Here is a 23118-nt window from a genome sequence, read left to right as displayed (position 1 = left end):
AAAATAAAGGAAACGTAACAGATGTTTTAGCCTGGATTTAAAAGAACTCAGGGTTTCAGCATTTTTGCAGTTTTCTGGTAGTTTTTCTAGACAGCCTTTGAGATATTCAATTTTTCCTCAATAAAAATGTCAATATAAATTTTTTGGTGGAAAAAGGCACTTCTTTGCCTCACAAAAGTAATCATTCCCTTAGTTCACATGGTCGGACTCGATTTTATTTCAAGGTAACAAACTAAAGGGGCTACATACGAAAGGATTCCTTTTTTTTATTTGAATAAAAACTTTTTATTTTATATATATATATATATATTTATTTATATATATATATATATATATATATATATATATATATATATATATATATATATATATATATATATATATATATATATATATATATATATTATTTTACATAAAATTCCAATAAAATACATTGATGTTTGAGAGTATAATGTGACAAAAAAGTACCTAGAACAAGTGTGCTTTTACTAGGATTTTGCTATTGTAATTTTAATCCTGAAGAACAAGCTCAGATGTTCTCTTGAGTCAGAGAAGCCATTATTCAGTCCGGTTCTTGCACAGCTTCTGATGACAAAACTCAATTGTGCTTACACAACCAAGCCAGTGATTTCTTCACATCATAAAGCCATCATTAATCTGCTGAATCTCTACAGTCGAAAGAAAAACACTAAAGGTCAATTAGGAAAGACCGTGAGTCATGTCAACCAGGAAATGGAAGCTATATTTGCACCGTTTTGTATTTAATATTTCGAAGCATTAATAGGAAACAGTTGAAAATGTCACAGCCCGGCTTCCACAGCAGCCGTGTGACTGAATTTAATATGACACCAATCAGAACATGGTCTGAAATGATAAAGGCATGCCTAGTATGTCTATATTTAAAGCCAAAGGAGTTTCAGCTAGTGCAAATCAAAGGCTAAGGTTTCTGCAGTGTTGTTTGTCTGTAGCAACCAGCAAGTGTCGCCAGAAAAATATGAGGAATGAACGGTGTCCAACCAAATGCTGCCAACATAAAAGGAATTTTGGTGCAATTGGTGAGTAACAGTACAACAAAAAAAAAAGTCCAACACAGATAGCAACTGGTTCTAGTTTTGTATTTGAAAAGTTGTTAAAAAGTAACACAATTTACAAAAAAACTCCCCAGATTCATAGTACTGAAATGTACAGTTGTTTAAATCCTGAGTGAGTTCCATTATGTGAATTCCTATTTGTGTTTCTGCTTTGGCCGCTGGTGCCAGTCAGGAGCTTCATTTTTGGTCTGCAAACAAAACAGAGAGAAGAAATGTGTAGAAACCTTATTGATTTTCTTCCGAGTCAACTTCCAATGAACCAATTAGATTTTTCATGGCTAACACAAACTTCTGCTTTTCTTTAAGGTCTGACATGGCCGTTGCAATTTTTTTCTAAAGTCAACACATGGAAAAAAAAAAGTACTGTAGGTTCTCTGATAGCAAAAGTTGTTTTGAATCCGAAAGAAAATGAAGGAATTACAAGGTAATTCCTATTTATTGATTAAGAAGTGTAAACACCATAGTGAAAATACAACCTTTTCTCCAGTCTCACACACATAATGTGGTGCGTATCCCTGTACAATTCAGATGTAAAAACCACAGCAAAGAACTTACAGAAATAAACAGGGAGAAGACTGGAGGAGCTGCAGGAATTTCTAATGAAATGAGTCTTCGGTTTTGTTCTACATGTGTCAACAATCTCCTGCGTTCTCCAAATGTCTTGACTAGCAAGTAGGTTTGAAATAATGAATTATATTCTGGGATTATGAATTAAAAACATCTTAGCTTTGCTAATATCTCCTAAAGCCTTGTGAGACAATGTGACGAAACCAAACTCAAAACCTAACAACAACAAACTTAGAACATATTTACAAATGGTATGTCTGTCTTTCACCACCGGGGAACATGGCAGTGCTGGTTTTCCTCCAATGAAACTGGGGTTTCGTCGTCAAGGTAGGTGAAAATATAAATAGCTAATGCTGGTCATTTCTTCAGGCTTTGGACTGAGTGCTTGAGCCAGATTCCAGAACTACTTTTGACAATGTCCATGGTCCAAGTAGCTGAGCAGTGGATGGATCAAATGGTGATTTAGCAGAATCATTTTTAAGGGTGTGCACACTTACGTAACTGGTTTATTGCATCTTCCAGCTCGACTTGTTTTTGTAACAGTTTGTTTGAGAACTAGTTTTCACTCCTAAACTTTATCTGGTTTTTATTAAACTCCTAAAAGTGCACCAGAGTGCATGTTGACATGTTCATACAGCAAAGTTGTTAGATTTTATGCAATTATTGAATAGGGGAGAAAAATGTATTTTACTGTTTTACCTACTGATCATCGCTCAGAGTCTATATTTGGACTACTAGTGGTTTCGGATCACTGCTGGGACTTGTTCCAGAGCTCCTCTCTACTCGGATGGACTTCGCTAAAGAGCTTAAATGAAACTAACCAGGACCGGCCTTGGCCAGGATTTTCTTGTAAAAGAGATGTTTAATCTGAAAGGGATTTTTCTGGTGAAATAAAAAGGTTAATAATAATAATAATAATAATAATAATAATAATAATAATAATAATAATAATAAAAAACAGGAAAGCAATTAATTATTTTATGTCAGACTCGAGTGTTCTTTTGTCTCAGCTTTTGTCCTAGCTGGTTAAATTAGTGTGACTCATTAAAGGGTGTGACGAACGCTTACAAAAACAGTAGGCTTGGGCTTGTCTGACGATTCCTCATCGTCGGTCCCGCCGACACGTTTGGACTTCTGCTGCGCTGTTCCAGAGGCCTTTGTGGCGCCGTTACCGACTCCAAACAGGTCTGGGTCCACTCTCTGCCTGGACCGCATGCTGATCAGGGCCTGCTTCATTACTGCCAACTCCTGGAGAGTCACGGATGTTATATATATATAAAATAATAATAATCGGTGTAGATGTAGGCACTTGATCACTAAACAGAAAAGTATGAGAAAGCACTGGGGGAAACGCTCTTTTATATTATAAATTAATCCTCTCCTTTGTCATATTTACTTAAAAAAATAATCGTAGTTAAGAATCTGATAACACATGGCTTGTAAAACAGTTCAGCCAGCTTTGAGGGTCTGCAGAGGTGCTACCAGCAGGACAGAGGGGGGGTAATTTCACGGTTCTATTTATCACATCTGAGGACATGAGCCTTGGCATGTCGCATACATGCATAAACGCACACACACACATACACACACACACACAGGCGCACACACATCATGGTGGCATCCCAAACAGCCGAGCTGAGGAACAGCTGTCTATGACGGTGCACATACTTTGTAAAGCAAACGGCTGGATTGGAGACACACTCCGATGTGTGCACACACACACACACACGCACACGCACACACAGTCTGACAGGAAGGACTGCAACATGCAGTGTGATGAAAAGAAAAAATTAGTCAAGCTTATCAATTAGCTGATAAAATGAAACTTGATAATATCTAACTACTTGGTCAATTATTAATATCTTTTTCACACAAATTGTTATTTAAATGTGAGAGGTTCTTTCTGTTTAAAACAACAAAAAAAAGTTTAGTGAAATCAATTTTCCACAGTATGCATAAAATGTTTTATATATATTAAAAAAATGCTGTTTTAGATAAAAGATAAAAGTTCTGGTCAAGTTTGCTTAACAAGACAAGAATCTAAAACTTACAAATTGGTTTCGAAAAAGATACAAATAGGCTAACTTGAAACACCTACAATAACCTTTAAGAAACATTTTAGAATTGTGCTTGAAAGTTGTGCACTGGTATAAAAACGAACCAGTGTTTGAATGAACTGTGTCAATTCTGTCAATGAGAATGAATAACAGAATTAGAACAGGAAGACTGCTAATCAAGAAGAGCGTGGGGCTGAGCTGCAACTCGCTACAAGAAATTGAACAAAATATTGGTGGAGGCGTAAAACATAGACATCTAATACACTCAACCTGCCATAGCATGCATACATTCAGTTACTAAACATGTACATGAAAAGAATATTGTTTAGTTATGTTGGTGGATCAATATTCATTTCAAAAAGGGAGAAGGGAAACTATGTGCAACATCAATCTATCTAAAAATTTCTATTTTTATAACTTTTATGTGACTTTCTCACATTTAGATGATGGCCCAGTAAATTTCTCCTGGAGCGTTGAACGTTTACCTCAAGCAAAACAAGAAACAGTAAAAAATAGAGTAGAAATATCTCACCACGATTAACCAATGTATTGTGTATTTCAGACCAAAGTATATGATTTAAATGCTATTTATAAAGTTATTGTGCTGGCTGTAATTTGACTGAATGAAGCAATTATGAGCAAATTTACTGCATAACAGATATAAATCAGGGCAGTTAGGAGTACAGAACGACAGCACTGCTTTCTTCCTCTAATGCAGGAACCCACTCACTCAGTCACTGCTGTTTCACATTTCTTCTGAGGATTAAAGGACATTTTTGTTTTTTATGTGTTCATGTATGCTCGCAGGATTTTTGCCCTCGAAATTGACAGCTGAAGCGGAGGGGTGTTGGATATGTGACAGATATGAATCTGCTTCTGTACATAACCCCCGTTCTCTACTGTTCCTACCAAACGTTTGGTGTATTTCCAACAAAACAAACTGGGGAATCAAACAAACAAAAAAAAAAAAACACATTCTCTAACACTGTAGGCTTTGGCCTACTGATAAATTTACACATATGGTAAGGAGTATTTTCACTATCCAGCTGAAAACACAAATAAAAATGTTTTTGACTTCTCTTTCAAAACTCATTAAAAATATTATTATGATCGTTGCCACGGTACCCACCTCTCTATTGTTGAGAAGTCTCTCCAGGTCGGCTGCCATGTCATTCTTCACTTGCTGCAAAGCATTTCGCTCTTTCCTCAAAGAACTGCGGGTGGAGGACATTAACAAATCAGATCAAATGGAAAACGATTTCTGTAATAGCACACGGTTTTCTGAAGCCCCTCTTGTAAAATGGTTTTATTTGCAGCAGATATTTGCATTTTGATTAAACTACATTTCCGTTGTTTTCAGTGTCAGCAATGATTAGGCTCAACGTACTCATAAAGGCATACAGAATAAAAAAACAAAAAACAAACAAACATATTTTCTTGCTCTGTTTTAGCCTTAAGGGAAAACAAAACCAAGAACATAAACAGAGTATTAAAGACAGGTGTTTGTTTGCTTCATCACCCGCTAATTATCAGAGTACGTCACGAATTTCGAAAAAATTACAACCAACACGAATGCGATGTTAACATTTTTCCATCTAGGTCTGTAAAACGAGCTGGAACTTGTGGCGGTGCACTTTGAAAGCAAATCAATCTTAAAGCAACAGTCTGATCACCGTTCGAAGGAATCTGCAGGAAGAGAGAGAGAGAGAGAGAGAGAAAAAAAAGGATTTAAACTCGTTCTATCAAAGAGACCCAAACATGAAATGACAATCTCCTGAGAGCTCTGTCTCTGTTTCCAGCAGTTAGTCCTGCACAGCCACAGGGAGACTTCAGTTTCCCTGACAGATGCAAGGAGGATCGAGAAGCGTTTAAAAGTTTTTCTATTTTTTTTTGTTCCACACTCCTGCTTGCCCCAGGTGAGCGCTGAGCGGTAGCAATCAGCAAGCAAAAACCTGCAGTCTGTCAGCTTGCATATTTGTCAAGCAGCAAAAAAAAATAAAAAAAATACAGTGGGCAACAGCAGGAATATAGGTCAATACCAAGCAGGTGCATGTGTGCGAGACAGTAAAACGGGCTCTATCAGATAGAGAGAGACAAAAGATGAGAGATGAAGATAAAGCCGAGACGCCCAGGAAACGGGGAGATACGGCAGGTGAAGAGCAGGTCGCAGAAAGAATGCAACTTCCACTGAAAGACGCATGCATACGTTCATGCATGCGTCGCAGGAGACGCACCTGACGTCGTCCTCGAGAGAGGAGACACGCTCCCTCAGCGCGCTGATCGCAGCATCCTTTTCTCTCACCGTCTCGATCAGGAAGCTGTAGGGCTGCTGGGTCTGCTGCAGCAGCTGGTTGGCCGCGGACAGCTGGGGTTGAAAACACAAACGCCAGAGCAGTCGTTTCATTTTGTGCATTTCTTCCTAAAGGGTCTGACTTTGACACTGCATGATGACATTTTGTCCGCATTTTGTTGCGTTAAAATCCTATGCGGTGGTGCAACAGAAAAAGATGCATATTTTCAAAACGGAAGGGAAAGCACTTTTCTTTTTTGGTTGATTTTTACACAGTATTTAAATTGTTTATTATTCTCAAATGAAATCCAGTTTGACCTAATTGAATAATTGTGCTTGGTAACGTTTCATTCATATCAGCAGGTGTGATGAGTTGTCGGAAAAGTGCCCCCCAGATGTACCTGGGTTGTAATTTCAACTAAAAGCATCCGCAGTGTCTCTTAGTCACTATCGTTCTTAAAATCAACAAATAAAAGTTAGGCTGTTACACATTAAGCCATTTTTATTGCAAGTCAGTAGTGAGTACCGGCTAGGTGGGGGAGTGAGAACAATAGCGAGTTAGTCAGGGCATCTGTGTGGGTGGCTAAGAAGGTAACACCCTGGCTCTTTTCAAGTGAAAAGGAAATGTCATTTTTCACTCTTTGCTTTTATACTCAATGATTCATGAGGTATTCCAAACGGGGACAAGTCAATCTCGGCTGACAGCTGAAAGCCGGGCCTATTTATTCTCCAATCTGGCCGGCCACTCCACTCCGACTTTGCACAAGCTTTCCTCAGATTAACTAAGCAGCGGCAGTGAGTGAAAACAAAAAAAAAAAAGTGAGCACACCGGCAGCTTGTAGCCTCAACCCTCAACGGATCACTGCGAGGCATCGGTGCACGAGTGGCGGCCACGTGAACGGCAGGTCCGACGCGCACATCCATGATTGAAGCCGTGCTGTTGTTGCACGCACATGAACGCACACGCGTTGCCAAAGACAACAAAGGCTCGGTGATCGCTGTGAAGAGTTTGTCTGGAGAGTGAAGAGCGACGCTGTCATGGTTTTTGGCTCCATTTTCAATTCATCATGTCAACAAGTGTGACAGGTACAGAGACTGGGCTCATGCAAATTCTGGTGGTGTCTATTGTCAGTTCTTGAACAACTTGGCATTTTTCTGGCTTCCTTTTAGAAGTTGAAAAGCAAAAAAAACAACAAAAATGACTTACTGATAAGTCATGTGGTGAGTGATGATATCTCGTAAAAGTTGTGCGTGTAATAGGATGAATAAAAATAGGCAATGCATTTTTGCTTCTGTCTTACGTTTAAGACCAACAAATTTGCTGCTTTTGATGTTATTGCTATGATACTGATAAACTTCCCAGAATTCCTTTGAAGTTTCACGTTGTCTCAGGTGTTTCTGTCTATTTAAGTAATACTGGACCGACACAATGTTGTCATAATTGCAGCTCAGTGGCTGAAATAACATCTGCTATACAGTCTGATGGTCTCCTATCCACCCAGGATATTTGCTGTGAGAGTACAACTACAAATACTGAACAAATTTTGCACACTGTTCAAAAGATTTTGCAATGTACTTGGACTCTGTATTTGTTTTAAAAGAGCAAAACTCTGTTTTACAGCAATTGTACTCGCGCACAGTGTGACGTCACCTCTGTGCTTAATACGAATAATTAATGAGAAACATAAAGAAAACGTTTAATGTTGTTCTTGCATCTTTTTATATTTTAGTTTTAATCAGAATCCAGCTTTTAGCGGACTCTGATTGGTAAAGAAATGGTATAACACTCTACATGTTAGCATCTAATAAGAGAGCAAAGTGAAACTAAACTTCAAGAAGCAAATTCTGACTGGTAAGAATATGGTTTGACTCTTGACTTGGTTGTGGTTGTAAATCAAACTGACATTGATAGCTGTGAAGAAACCAGAGCCTGCATTACTGTGGGAGAGTCGTGGTGAGAAAACAAGCATGTTGGCATGTATGTGCTTGATTCTATTTGCTTAAAAACAGTAATAATACATAAGATTTATTTCAATGAAGATGTTCCCCAGGCAGACACACACACCTGTGGATGCAGTGTGTGCTTCTCTGTGTGTGTGTGTGTACCTCCTGAGACATCTGTCCTGTCTGGTTCTGGTGTCTGTCCAGGTCCCTCCTCAGTGAGGTGTTCTGCCTCTCGAGTTGCAGCACCCGGCGAGCCAGATGAACGCTGCGCAACAGAGGAACACGCACACCCACACAGGCACAGCTATAGAGCTTACAAAATTAACAAGATCACACTCGTCTTCATTTACATGTTATTGAAAATTCAGGATTCAGGATTTTCAAGAACAGACACATACTGTTGAAATACACTGGAACTCAAACAATTAAGGGAAGTTTAACCTAAAAAGAAGCCAAATGTTCCTCTGAGACAGTGACTGGGATTGAAAGTGGTGTTTTAAAGGATGCTGCAAAGTTTCAACATTATTGAACAGGTTTCTGTTTAAATCCACCAGATTTAAATTAAAACACAGCTGACAGTGGCATTAATAGTGCTACTGCATAGAGGGGAGATACTGACCAATAACAGAAATTAAGATGAATAAAAGTCAATGTAACCAATTAAACACTTTTTATGAAGTTTTTTTTTTATGCTGTGCAAAGAGAACAATGAATGAGACATATCTTATACTTTACCTTTGCTTCAGTCTTCTTTTGGCCGTTGTGGGAACATTTGCGCCGTATCCGTATGAGAACAGAACTCTCTCTGCCTCCTCCTCATTCTCAACTGGTAAGATGCAAATACAGTTTATAAATATCAGCATAACATTTGTTTCTTCGCTCGACGGAGGTAAAGGTATATCTTAGCAAACCATGAGTATAGATGAGGGTGGTTTGTCAAATTAGGTTCTTAACGCACAACGTAGCCTGCCATGAATGTGCAGGCTAGTTAGCATAGCCACCGATGACGGCAGAAATTGTTTTTTTTTTTGCCATCATTAGCACAGTTACAGCACATACACGAGCCAGATTGACAGCGCTAAGAAGCTCCACTTGGCTCTGATTGGTTGTTTTTAAGCGAGAGTTGGATGAATTCAAATGTTTCACAGATTATCTGTTGCATATTATGCTGTCACAACATATTGTCAGTCTTAACAAATATGTAAAAAAAAAAAAAACATGTTTCTGTCAAAGTCACATACTGTAGCTTCACATAATATAATATCTCATAGATAAAGTTCCCTGTATTTGCCTTTAAAACCCTTTTAGCCAAGCAAGCACACATGCTAAAACTCCCTCACATAACAACTAGCTAGCTTATGGATCTTCTGATTCACATCAGAGTAAAAAAGATAATAATTACATAGTCCATATTTACCCCTTTTGGGTTCTTGCAAGACATTTAACAAGATCTGGCAACCCTTCTCAGAATATTTAAGACAAAATAATTATCTATTCAGAAAGTGATGAGATGCCGCCCCAGGCCAGTTCCATATTTCAAGCTGTATAGATCATCAGAAGCTTCTCTGTCAGCTCTTTAAGATTTTATGGATGTTTTTATTAGCTTTAAGTGAAAAATCGTCACAATAAACAGAAATAAAGGCCTTAGAACATCAGTCTGGGTGTAATTAATCTACACAACGTGTTTTAATTACAAAATAATAAGAGAACGAATAACATTCCAGTTTATTGAGTCGCACCTGTATTTGCAATTGAGTTCAAAGGAAACTGGAATCAATTGCTACATTTATTTTGATGATGTTTTCTCATTGTTCCCCACACATTGCCACAGTCTCTACTGCTGATCTTAATTTTACGGATTTGAACCTTCCTGTTTTTTTTTTGTTTTTTTTTCTTTACTTCCTGCCTGAGCAGCGGAAGAGCTGTGAGCTTACTTTCAGCCGCCTGCATGGTGACCTGGTCCAACTCTTGCTCCAGCTTCTCGTACGTCTCCAGTCGGGACGCCTGCTCGGCATTCCGGGTTTGAAGCTCCGCCACCCGCTTCTCAGACGACGTTTGGAGCCTGTAAAACTCCTGAGTCAATAACTGAGAGAAAGAAACATAAAGAGGAAGAACACACAATTTATCTGCACCATTTTGTGCAACTGAAATTAAAATCAGAACGTGACGAAGCAACTTGGATAAATCTCTCATCATTTCAGATATGAAGCAGTTAAAGCGACAGGCACCATGTCAAAACAGCAACAACAATCAGTGTTGCTGCATTTGAATTAAATTAAAAATTTGATCTTTTACTTAAAAAGTGAACACCACCTTTAGCATCAGTGTAGCCTGTCTACACTGATGCTAGTATGCCCTTCGTGCTACCTGTAACGCCAGCACGAACGGCATGTTGTAACAATACATGTTTAATTTTTAAAAATATCCCAACTCCAACAAAGGCTTCATCATGATAAACTAAACCGCCTGTGGGTGGGAGCAGTCGGATGCTGAAATAATGTTATGCTCAGATGTTTTTGAACATTTCTTCAGAAAGAAAACCGGTGCCTCAGCAGGCAGTTCAGACTTCAAAATGAATACTTTGCAAAAGTTTGGTTATGTAACACACGTGAGCATTAGACGGTCTGAATTTCTGTCACAATCAATCAATCAATCAGGTTGATTTGTATGGCACATTTCAGCGACAAGGCCGTTCAAAGAGCTTCACATCATGAAGACACAAAAACGCAAAGTCAAAAAAGACGCCACACAGTCACACAGTTTGAGAAAACTGGTAAACATTTTGGCAAATGCCATCACTACACATCGAAATGTTTCATTTACTATGGTTCAAAAGCAAATCTAAACAGGCGGGTTTTTAGTCTGGATTTAAAGAAACTCAGTGTTTCAGTTCTTCTGCTGTTTTCTGGAAGTTTGTTCCAGATTTGTGGTGCATAGAAGCTGAATGCAGCTTCTCCATGTTTGGTTCTGCTTCTCGGGTCACAAGTTATTGCAAAAAGACCCACAGGGGATCATTCCAATGTGACTCACTTGCAATTGAGTAATAGAATATTGTGCATGTCTGAAAAAGAGGATTTTGACCAAAAAATATAAACCATGCCAAACATCATGTAACAATTTGAGGAGATCACAATGACAAGAAAACTGAGACATGATGACAAATCACTCTTTTTTATTTATTTATTTGTCTTAATCCGAGTACCTCGAGCTTCTTCTGCTGTTTCTCACACTCCACCTGGCACTGAGCTAGCGCCTTCGCCGTCTCCTCCTTGAGCAAGTGAGCGCGCTCGGCTTCGAAGGAGTGCAGCTTGGCCTGGCTGCACAGCTCCGCCACCCGGCTGTCAGTGCCCAGCTGGAGCTGACGAAACCTGCAGAATAGGAGCGGTGAGCGAACACATGTGACCACATGCCCCGATAAATAACTGCGAGCACGTGGACTGTACAAAAAAAAGGCTTTTGTGCGGACAGATTAAGGCGATCTGCGGAAACAAAACGCTGTAGGTGTTTTACAGGAACATTTAACGCAAAATCCAACCTTGGCTTTAAGCTGCCCGGTTGAGCAGGCATATCGAGTGATTAAATAAGTGAACATCCAGGTCACATGGCATGCTGTCTTACCTCTCCATGTTTGGAAATTGGCAAAAAAAAAAAAATAAAATTAATAAAAAATGGATTGGTTGGTATGCCTTGAGCAAGAAACAGTTCATGGGAAGCACTGCATCCACGTTTGCCAGTAAGACATATTACATGAGATAACCTTGCAGGCAAGCCAAGCAGTGAATCATTCCCCAAGACCGCTTACAGCGCATTTTAATCTTGTTTGATCTTCGGTGCTTCTGCCTGGCATCAGCACGACGCTTGGCCCTTTAACAATTTATTGAAACGAAAAAAAAAAAGGAGACAGGATGTGCAGTGTTGTGAAAAGGGAATTGTCTCCTTATAGATTTCTTTCCTCTTTTTTTTAAAGAAAAATTTAAGAACAAACGTACCATGAATAAGTACAAAAAGACAGTTTTCCAACGAGAGACTCATCAGTTAAGGATAAAAAAAACGCCCACCATCCAGACCAATCTGTAAGAGAACATAACTAAACCACCCTTGTTGAGTCATGAACGCTGACCTTAGCTGAAGCATTTTAGGCATGAAGAGCCTTACACGTTGCTCTGGGTCCGTTTGTGAACCCCTGATGAGTCATTAATGCTCGTTTGGATGGCTACTCCATAATTTCTCCATTGCTGAGGGGAAATATGTGGCTTAGAGGAGGCGAGAAGCCTGAAAACGGCTTTCTGACCCTTTTCAGACTGATACATGTCAATTCAGTTGTTTCTTGTGTGTTCTTGAATTTCCAGAAATCCTCTTTTGTTTTTTTGAGTCAATTAGAGTCATCGGACTGGATTAATTTGTGCCTTTCTAGATCCTACAGGTCAGGCAGTCACGAGGCCCTGGGTGTCGGCCAATGGGTCCGATCTCAGGTCAACTCTGGCACAACCGGCCAATTATGTTGAGGAGGCAAACACTTTTCTCAAGGGCGTGGCTGGGTTTCGGTTACTCTTTCACTTAAATAATGAAATACTTATTGGAAAACTGGTTTTTAATTTTACCTGGCTTATTTCTGTCCGATATTCAAATTTGTTTCATAAACTGAAAGAAAAAATAAGAGAAAAAAAAAAAACAAAAAACAACAACATAGAAACATTTTCACTAGAAAAGCATAAGTCATTTATTTATTTATTTTTTTTTAGATGAGCAGACATTTCATGTTCTCAAAAGGACATATTTTCCCCCAGAATTGTTTTTATTATTATTATTTTTATTCTCTTAAACTGAGAATATGTTGCTTTATTTATTTACATAGAATCAGCTTTTATCTTAGACATCAAATAGCTTAAAACTCTTTATTTTCTCTGGTTGGAAACGCTCCTCAAGCACGCGGGCACAGGCTCTATCAAGCCATGGTGGACGGCTGGATAATATTAATAACTCTCGATTACAGCTGACCTGATGAGATTTCATCACCCACGGAGGGCAGGCTTGAGCTGTGCGCTCACACGGACGGACAAGTACACATGGTTGAAATTTTATGCCTTCTCTTATAAATGGCAGCTGCCATCTCTGAGCAAAGAAGCTCCACTTCCCAATTGTGGATAAAAAAAAAATAAATAAAAAAAACATAATTTTTTTTCCTGAGACACCATGTTGCTTTCCTGTCATTTTAAAGATAAAAAAAAAACGATACGCGCAGCGATATCGAGACTCAGGAGGATTTGGCGAAAGTAACTTTCAACTTCCTATAAAGGCGAAAGTGAAAACTGAACAAATGTGGGTATTTATTTGTTCAAGGGAAAGTAGGCGGTGAGTTAGCCTGTGTAAGGAGGCGCAGCGCGGACATCTGAGCTCGCACTCGGTGTCTGACGCCTTTTCAAGCTCGTCCTGCTCATTCTTCGCCCCCAAAAATAGTGGCATGCGTCGGGTTAGGGGTTAAGGGCTTGAGGCTAGCATCTGTCACTGCTGGCATGCGATGCGACGCAGAGAAAGAATGTGATCGCAGCAGAGAGGGAGAGAGAGGGAGAGCGAAGTTTATGTGTGTTTGAGTGCATGGAAACACCAACAGCTGGTGGTTTGGATTCGGACAAATGACTGGTATGCAGTAGTAACGCAGGGCAGGGACGCTGGCGCTGCTGTTGTTGCTGCTGCTGCTGTGTGTGCATAACTACAGTGCCTTCCAAAAGCATTCACAACATTTAACCAATTTTTTTTTTTTTTACATTTTGTCACATTACATTGACAAACATAGAGCTTATTACCGGGAATTTATGTGACAGACCAACACGGTGCATAATTGTGTTCTAATTTTTCTTTTTTACAAATAAAACAAAGGAAGAAAAAAAAAAAAGACAATGCTAACTTTCACTTTTTGGGTTTTATCTCTACTGTACTGATTTTGGACATCCGGAACTTGAAATATTTGGCCATTTTTCTTACCCAAATAGCTTAAACTCGGTCAGATTGGATGGATGACATTTGAAAGCAGCCCACTTTCAAGTCTTTTCACTAGGCCTGTCACAATAACAAATTTTGCTGGACCACAAATTGCCCCAGTAATGATTATTTTTACGATAAGCCAATAAACAAAATTTTAGCTATCCAAAACAAAGCACGTCAACTGAAAAAGCAACAAGTAAAACGACAGACAACCAAAACCATTAAAAAGATGAATCACGATGTCTTCATATAGAAAACTGCCCTTCACAAATATTAATTATGGAGCTTGTTTTAATTTAGGTTTAATCGCGACAAAATAAAATACAAAGTAAACTGAATCCAAAATGCAGCAGATAGCGTGGAAATCAGGAAGTTGAACGTTACACCTGCTTCCATAAAAAACAAAATCCAAGTTGAAAATATGTCAGTCAGCACGTTTGTGTGAAATCTCAGAATATCCTTTGCGATTGTTGTCCAGGACTCGAAACTTCCAAGAAGGCCATAACCCAGCGGGACGTTCAGGGTCTAAACTGAAATTGTTGCCTGTAGCAGCGACAGACACTAATTACTGGGGGGGAATAACTAACGAGCAACATCTACTTCTCTTTTCAAACCCAGCAAGTTTCAAAAGGATCCTGCGGTCAAGCTGGCAGTTTAAAATCTCCAGCTTGTGAGAGTGAGATTTTTCAGCAGTGAGTCTTCCTGGGTCTGCCCTCCGACTTTCCTATGACCTCCCGAGTTCTAGTGAAGTTTTCATATGGTTATTTAGAAAGACTCGGAAAACCGCAGCCGCCTATGGAACGCCACGCCCATGACATTCACCAGTGACAGACTGCAGCTGAGTTCTAACAAACACGGGAATTGGAGCTGAACATAAACAGATATAATAAAGATACCTGTTTAACTATTTAAGAACACATGTTTTTTTTTTTGTTTCTATTTTTGTGATAGCCAAACCGCCAATATAATCAATGTTTTGATGAATAACAGACAGAGATGGGAAAACATTTTTAGAGATTACGAAGGGAAATGATCAAACTGGAGAAACACAAAATCTTACTAATCATATTTGGTATAGTTTCTAGTCCAAATGTGTCAGTACACTTCAATTAAGACAACGCAAACTTACAAGTAACTTTTCAGCAAGATACAAATTGTTTTAAGTAAAAACTCCTTTACATGGATTTTATAAAAGCAGATTATTTCACTTACAACAAGATATTTTTCCAATAAGCCAAATGGAACTAGTAATTTTGAAAAATAAGTATTAAGAAATTATTTACTTAAATCAACTTTTCTGTAAAGTTATTTGTAAGTTAGCTGTCTTATTTCAACTAGATAAAAAACTCTAAGGAAGGTTTTGTGTTCTTGCAGGTGCCTACAGAGGCAAAAATCTTTGCCGTCTATAACAGACATTAAAATAAAGTTGCAAAGTCTGGAAAATGGAAAACACCACAATTGTGTTTACTGTTAACAGTAAAACTAAAGTACATAAATAAAAGCCCAAATCAAACCTCCTCAATCAAATTTTCTTTTTCCCGCCTTTGTTCTTCTAACAGACTGTTTCTGCGCTGATGATTTGTTTAGCTCTACTTCTTCAAAGCTGTTTGCAACCGGCACTTCGTCTGAAACAAGTATTTTGCGTTTCCACGGAAAGGGAGCACTGAGCCTGGAAAACTGGTTCCAGTTGGGAGCAAAATTCCCACTGAAGCCTGGATCCAGAGCTTCTCGACGTCAAAGCAACTCAACATTGTTACCACCGTTTTAAAAGCATTATGATCTCGAGCTAATGCTTACCTCAGTTCTGAAAAATATAACAGAGAACTTAATAACTTACCATGTCAAACACCTTACATTTAACTTGCCTTGTAGGGAAGCAAATTAAACTAAATGTTAAAGTTTTACAGCTATTTTATGTGACTTCCCTGCGTTTTACAACAAAGTTACCAAACTTAAATCTCGTCATAAAGTCATCTTCAAAGCTGCGGCTCCTGACATATCTCTTTCATGAATAGAATGTTTTGATTTTAATTCCGTAAACAAAGAACAGAGAGCGAGTTTCATTCTTTCCACAAGGATTAGACAGGAAAGTAAAATGTCGCTCTGTCCCAACTCTATTTTAACACAGGAACACAAACAATGACTATTAAATGACAAGAAATCCCCACGTCAAACTAAAAGTTTGGAAAAATAAACCAATGTAAAAATGGTCAGTGTGGACGAATATAATTCAATAGCTGCTAGTGAAATTTGGGTGGAACGAATGTTTAATTATTTTTGATTTTTTTTTAGGTTGTATGCTATTTGGAGTGGAGTTTTTCTGGCCCTCGGTTAAAGTAGACAAACCTGTTAGATAAAAATCGTCCAATAAAGTCACTAGTCCACACTTTCTGCTTTCGGAAAACTCTTAGACTTTTTTTGTCAGTTAATTATTATCATCTTTTGTGTTCTTTCCCAGGTGATTATATAATTCTCTTCAACGGGTAGGGCGTATATTTAAATGAATTTTCTTTTCTTTAGTGAAGCACCAGTGAGTACCGATCGTGCTTTTCTAGTCGATCACCAATCTCTTACGAGCCTGACCTGTCGATTCCGATTTTGACCGGTATCGATTTTCTTTGCCTGAAATGTTGCAAAATATAGCAAGGAAGTCGCTGAGTTGTCCACAGTGGCGTGACTGTTGTTAATTGCAAGCATGTAGACATGGTCTAGTGTGTGTGTGGGTGTGTGTGTGTCTCTATCTGTCAATCCTCTCTCATGGTAGAGCAGTAGAGGACAGTGGTTGTTTTTTTAGATCTTCGCTGAGGTACATCACATCGGTGGAGAAGATTGGCTTCGCATGAAAGTATCGGCCAATCACAGATCTCCAAAAACTAAGGATATCAGAGCCGATTTATCAGTGCTCCCCTAGAAGTCAGTAGATATTTACTGATTAGTAACACATGTAATTCTTGACGTTTATTTGTGATAAGCTTGGGCAAATAACTTTCCATTTCAGCTGAAGTGGTAGTTATATTTGCAATATTTTCAGTTAATGCAGAGTCTTGTTATTTTTCTTCTGTCATGCAGCAATGGCGGCTCAATGGAAATAAACACTGTTCATCCTTCAGAGTGAATATGACACCAGCTGAGATAACTGACTCCTAAAAAGGAAACTGCTTCCTGCTAATCAAGCTGACTCTAAGACTGCATACAGAACAATGATAAGGACTCATCATCAGAGTTAGATGATGAGTTAGAATCAGCAGAGTTAGATGCCACTGTAACATTTTTAAAAATAAATAAATAAATAAAAGCGCGCGCCACGATACAACTTTGCTGTTTTCCGATGCATGTGCTGCATACTTTCCAGGAAAAACCGCATTTATGTGTGGCGGCGCGTGTGACTGATGACTGGTAAAACTCACTGCTCCAGCAGCTGGTCGTATCTCGCCTGAGCGTCCTTCTCGGCGGCGGCGGTTCGGTCTTTCTCCAGGACTGCATTGTCTCTGGCTTCGCGCAAATTCCTGCAAACAGAAGCCAACAGACAGGAAAGCCCTCACGCGACATCTGAGCACTCAGATTCCCACTAAGTAGTTATGTGCAATTTGCCGTTTCAGCAAAACAGCGTTGCAATTAATGAAGGTAAATATGTAAGCGTTCAAGAATGAGGAAGCACGGCTTAAAAAGTAAAGCCGTCTCTCAGTCAGAGGGCCAATTATGCCAATCCGACAAGCAATTACAATAAAAGCAACTAGGAATCAAAATACACATCATCAAGATGACAGTATTTAAAATTTAGTGTTAAATATTTCAGATGTGTTAAAGTCGAAACAGACTGGTACCTGTTCTCCCTCTCATACAGTTCTCTGGAGGTTCTCTGCAGGTTCTCGATCTCCTGACTGGTTTTCAGTCTGATGTTCTCCAACTCCTCTCTGAGCTTGTTCTCATACTCTGACTTATAGTAGTCCCTGTGGTGGACAAAAAAAAGAACAATATAAGAATAAAAGCTCTAATTCGTTTGGTTAAAGGTTCTCTTCCAGATAACCAGGGTGAGAGGAAAATGTTTAAGTGTTTTAAGTAAAGTTTCGCTGTTTAGCAGCAGAATGAAGTGGAACACGAGCTTTCTGTGACTGATGTGAATCTGACCTGGATGCTACATATTTTTCATACGTGTTCTCCCTGGCTTTCTTCGCATCTTCCAGTTGTACCTGCAGGACAAAAACAGGAAGTAGGCGCACGTCATGTGACCGTCTCCCGCTACCGAATGCTTTGTTTACAGGACGAAGCCTCTCGGACCTGCAGTCGGTCTACGCGATCTTCTTGGTGTGCACAGCGGATGCTGAGCTCCATGTTTTGCCTGTTCAGGTACTCCTTGTCCTTCTGCAGGAGATTCACTGACTGCTGCAATGTCGCCACCTGGTGGCAAATGAGGTTAAAGGAGAAGGAGTCAATGAGTGGACCAAACGTTCAGTTGTTATGTTCGTTTGGGCGTTCTAACGGTGCATCTGAACTTTTCTTTTCATTTTTAGGGTTCATTGATCATTTGACAATCTCAATGAGTTTCAGAAATAAAAAAAATTGGAATTTATCAAGACAAATGTTTTACAGCTATACACACAGTTTCAATCCTATTTTCCTCACTGCCTGAAATCAAATTTGATTAAACATATTTTAGCTCATTTTTCAAATTTGCTAAATACCAAAATACTTCAGCAGAGACCTTTTTACACTTTCTTCAAACTCAGACATGTACACACACGAAACAAATATCGAATGACATTTAAACCGTATAAACTGGCTGTGTGTGAAGCACCTCGTTGCTCAGTGTGTCCCGTTCTCTGGCCAGTGCAGCGTGAGACAAGTCCACCGCCTCAAACTTCCTCTTCAACTCCTTCAGCTCCGTTTCAAAGTTATCGCGCTCCCTGTGTCGTTACAACGGAACGCAAAACATGCAGCTTCATGTGCGACATACAAATGCAGGTTTTCAACACCATGTAAAACATTATTGATGGGAAAACATTGGTAGCAGTTGCATTTAGAAAAGCTGCATCTGAAATAAGATTCTGGATTATGATCCGAGTTTTTTTTTTTGCTAAGCCATTATATATGTAAATACTTTTGTGAAAGTTTGAATGTTAGAAATATTTTTTTCCCCCCATTCTGAAGGAAAGTTTAAAACCTCCTTCTCTAATTTGATAGTTTAGAATATTGTTAGCGGCTAAAAGCTAGTTTGGTATAAAGTGGAGCTAATGTGCTAACAAAGACAAACAGATGGCACATAAAAAAAACAAATAGCAAAAAAAAAAGACCTGACATTGTGCACAATAAAAAAACTAATATAAAAATAACTAATAAGTGCTTCTTAAATGAAAGAAGTAAAAAAAAATAAAAGAAAATAGGGTATTATATGTATTCAAGTGGTACTTTTATGGCTTTTTGTACAATACAACTTTTAATGAAGATATAAACCAGAAGCAACATATTCCTGTATTTTCTACTTGAACGGCTCATAAACTTTGTCCCTCGAAAGTTTAAGTCTTTAAACCAGTAAAATGTGTTCTTTATGAAATATAAGAAAAGATATTAACAGCATGTAGCTTTTTAATATAGTTTTTTTTTTTCTTTTACTAATACTGAACAGCTTAAACCTCTTTTCAAATGTTTTTCAGTATTTTTGCTCTAAAAAAACATAAGAAATCTAGGTGCAGAAGAATCACCTCACACACCCGTCCTCACCGCTTGATATTTGGGTAGTTCTCTCTGCGATAGTCACCCTGCTGGATGTTCTGTTTGGTGTCGGCCAGCTCTAAGGTCAGCCTCTGGCTCCTCAGCTCCAGCTCAGAGCGCAGCCGCCGCTCTTCCTCGTAGCTCTGAGGGAAGTTGTCGAATACGGCCCAAATATTGTAAATGTTTCAGGGAGATGCTCATTTGATACCAGTGCCACAAAAAAAAAAGAAGTCGGCAAACATCTGAAGATTCTTAAAGTGGAAAGAAAAATTGTTGTAGCAGAATTTTGTTCCTTGTATAAGCAACAAAAGAAATATTAAGCGGCATCGAATATATGGATGTTTTTATAGAAGCTTTCTGTTTGACTGTGGAGGGTTTTTTTTTTTTACTGATGGTGTCTTTAGCTCTAAGACATTTAAGCGACCAAGTCAATGTGAAAGAAGTTGAGCCACATTGTTATCGTCAGGGTTACAGCTCGCTACTTTGGCTTCTCCCGGTAACATGTCCACTATACGTCACATAAGATCATTGCAAAAGATTTCTCTCATCTACCTCCATCAAAAGCTTCATCTTGTTTCTGTGTACGTCCAGCTCCTCGGCCAGGTAGCTCCTCTGCTCACCGAGCTGAGCCAGTTGAGAGCGGAGAGGAGTCACAGCCTCATAGAAACGCATCTGAATTCGTGGGGCAAAGAGAAGCGTCGCCATGTTGCGCATTTTCAGCCTTTTGAAAAGAGGGGTCCAGCTATTAGCAGGGGAAACGCTCTGCCGTACTCACAGCTACGTATTCCTGGATGCTGATTTTGTCGTCGGGCACGCCGCGGAGCTCCTGGTAGCGGTCCTGGGGAATGTCCAGATCTCGGAGGGACCGCCGCAGCTCTCCTGCCTTCTCACACAGCTGGCGGTTTGTCTCCTCCAGCTGCTGCTGCCTCAGCAGGATGGTCTCCATCTCCTGCTTACGCAGAGCTTGCTGCTTCCTGGTGAACACGGCGTTTGTTAGCACAGCTAACTCTGGCGTTAAGCTGCTCAACACTTCCTTCCAACAATGTTTTTGTTTTTTTTTTGCTGCATGTAAAAAGTAAAATACCATCAAACAAAAAAAAGTGAAGAAGTTTTACTTATAAATGAATGAATAAGTTGGGGTACGAGAAAGAACAAGAAATAAGACACTAAAGCTTTGATTATTTTTTTCAAAGTGTTCTTTTGGTCTCTACCTGATCTCAAATTGACCTTTTAGTGAATAAAATAAACTTTGATGTGTTTCAATAGGAATCTGTGTAACAGACCAACACAAAGTAACGAGTGCAGAAAAGTGAAATGGAAGGAAAATGACGGTTATACGCCGCGTGGAAAGCCAATAGATTTTGTGTGTGATTTTTGTTTGGAAAAGAATGTGAGAACTGTGTTTTCTTTCCACTTACACTGTGCTGGTCCCATAAAATAGCACGCTAGCATGAAGCTGTAATGTGCTAAACATTCAATGCATTTCAAATCATTTTGCACTTTTGCAAAGAACCAATAGAATAATTGCTAGTCTATTTGATCACACATATTTGTTTTCCGTTAGGAATATATTCTCTAAAAGAAAAAAAGACATACTATCAGTAAGACAAAGTTGCATCATCTATAACTACTACTCTTCCTTACTTGTTTTCTTCTTGTGCCAGCTTAAGCTGGTTGTCCAGTTTAAGGGACAACACTTGTTTTTGATGTATGGCGTCGTTTAGCTTTTCCTCCAGTTCCTCAACCTGCAACATAAATTTGATCAATACACACATGCACAGAGGCATTTGAGTGTACATTAAGATTAATACAGGGAGACAAATGTAAGTCAGTATTGTGCATCCAGTGAGCTAGACCTTTCTAGTCCCTAATGGTGATGGGATGCAAAAAATAAAAACCTTTCAGAAATGTTCTACAAACGTTAAACAAACTGTTGGCAAGCATTTCTGATGGATGAAATGACCCCAGCTCGCCTTCAGTTCCTACTTCTTCATCAGCAGAAATGCTCTATAGATGCTCTGTTTGATGGATAATCAATTTTTTTTTACTGCATCGTTATAAACAGAAAGGTAATCGAATAGTAATTTAATTTTAAATCAGCCAAACTAACATGGAAGTTTATTTATGCTGTTGTTGGCTAAGCGTTCTCATATTACAGGCTTATTTTAATTGTTTAACATAAATAAAGAGACTAATTGATGAATTGAAATGGGTGCACTTACAGGAGCCCTTACAAACTGCTTTACGTCTTGTGTGATGTCATCAGAAGCATGTATGTGAGAAAGCTTAAGTTTTTGAAAAGTAGATGTTTACAAAGAAGCAGTAAAATAAATAGACCATCACTTTTTGTTCTTCAAGTGGCAAACTGAATCTAAAGTGCGTTTATTTGATTTTACAGAGCAGCCTGGCAAGTAGCTTTAAAATACGATAAGTACGAAGAAAGCACTGAGGCAAGTCCACCTCAACTCTCTGGTCAGGTACCTTTGACATGTGGTCAGCCTTCATGTTGTCTATGATGAGGTTCTTTTGAGAAAGTTCTATTTTCAGCAGCTGGAGGGTGTGCAGCAGCTCCTTCCTCTCGATCAGCTGACGGGTCACCTTCTGGGAGCCGTTGCGTTGCTCGTCGGACGAAGACACATCCTCGGTGGTAGGCACTGTTGTCTCCAGGCTGAGGTCCTCGGACTCCAGGTCCAACGAGCTGGAGACGTTGGCTGCTGTCGGCTTCGGCTGCTGCTTCTTAGGAGGCATAGTGCCCACTTTGCAGTTGCTGTTCTTAGTTCCTTAGCTAGTTAGCGTCCAAAATACTAAAAGATTATTAGACGACGATCTAAGAGTTCAGTTTCATCGCGATAATTAATTGTTAAACGTTAGTTTGAAGCAAAAATAATCCCATTACTGTATTGTTTTGGCTAAGCATCTTTTGAACTAATCACATATTTAGTTCTGTCTGACTATTTGTAGCTGAAATACCCACACAAAAGTCTGGCAAACTGTTAATAATTTCAAGGGTCCCGCTCCGTGGCGCTTGCTAACCGCCAGCTGTTGTTTGACTGTTGTTTCACTGTTAGCCACAGCGCCCTCTATCGTAAGCACACTGACTACGTCGCCTTCCAGACACGACACGTTAGCCTGTCCGCCATATTGTGAGTGTCAAGTTTACCTTGGAAAGCTAACTTTAAAAATAGGATTTCCAAAGAATTTTTAAGTGAAAGTTACACTAATTTTGATTAGTTACTAATTAGTAATATCGGAAAATCAATTTAAAACAGGACAATACCCTGGTGCTTAAAAATTGACTTCTAAATTCCAACACTAATCATATAGTGAAACTGATCTAAAACTGAATATTCATTTGGACAGAAGTGTATTTATTTTTTCCTGTATTTACATTTTTGTTTGTTTTTTCGGTCAAATTTAACAAGAGAATTTTCAACATTTTAATAATTTTATTTTCAAAATGATAAATAGATATATACGT

At 38.9% G+C, this 23118-nt stretch overlaps 1 protein-coding gene across 1 annotated transcript; it reads right to left on the bottom strand.

Annotated features, from left to right (window-relative positions):
- Positions 1-1096: 1096 nt before the first annotated feature.
- Positions 1097-22846, bottom strand: pibf1 (progesterone immunomodulatory binding factor 1). Its single transcript, XM_044135734.1, has 18 exons — positions 22122-22846; positions 21285-21385; positions 20416-20614; positions 20193-20312; positions 19650-19783; positions 18727-18835; positions 18210-18329; positions 18060-18121; positions 17756-17881; positions 17339-17437; positions 11152-11317; positions 9884-10034; positions 8685-8775; positions 8112-8214; positions 5950-6080; positions 4845-4929; positions 2727-2906; positions 1097-1279 (listed from the first exon to the last, which is right to left on the bottom strand). Exons 1-18 carry the CDS (start codon positions 22386-22388, stop codon positions 1226-1228), a joined length of 2298 nt encoding a protein of 765 aa, XP_043991669.1. The 5' UTR covers positions 22389-22846; the 3' UTR covers positions 1097-1225.
- Positions 22847-23118: the final 272 nt, after the last annotated feature.

The sequence above is a fragment of the Gambusia affinis genome, linkage group LG13 (genome assembly GCF_019740435.1).
Source record: "Gambusia affinis linkage group LG13, SWU_Gaff_1.0, whole genome shotgun sequence".
Lineage (NCBI taxonomy): Eukaryota > Metazoa > Chordata > Actinopteri > Cyprinodontiformes > Poeciliidae > Gambusia > Gambusia affinis.
The sequence above is the reverse complement of the archived record's forward strand: the minus strand, read 5'-3'. Positions and strand labels throughout refer to the sequence as shown.

What these genes read in the sequence shown, in the direction of transcription:
- pibf1 (XM_044135734.1), bottom strand. Translation starts at nt 22,388, where the DNA reads ATGCCTCCTAAGAAGCAGCAGCCGAAGCCGACAGCAGCCAACGTCTCC. An exon ending in CAGGACAGATGTCTCAGGAG is followed by an intron (nt 6,081 to 8,111) that starts GTACACACACAC and finishes TTTCAACCCCAG; the next exon opens with CTGTCCGCGGCCAACCAGCT. An exon ending in AGCCCAAGCCTACTGTTTTT is followed by an intron (nt 1,280 to 2,726) that starts GTAAGCGTTCGT and finishes TTTTGTTTGCAG; the next exon opens with ACCAAAAATGAAGCTCCTGA.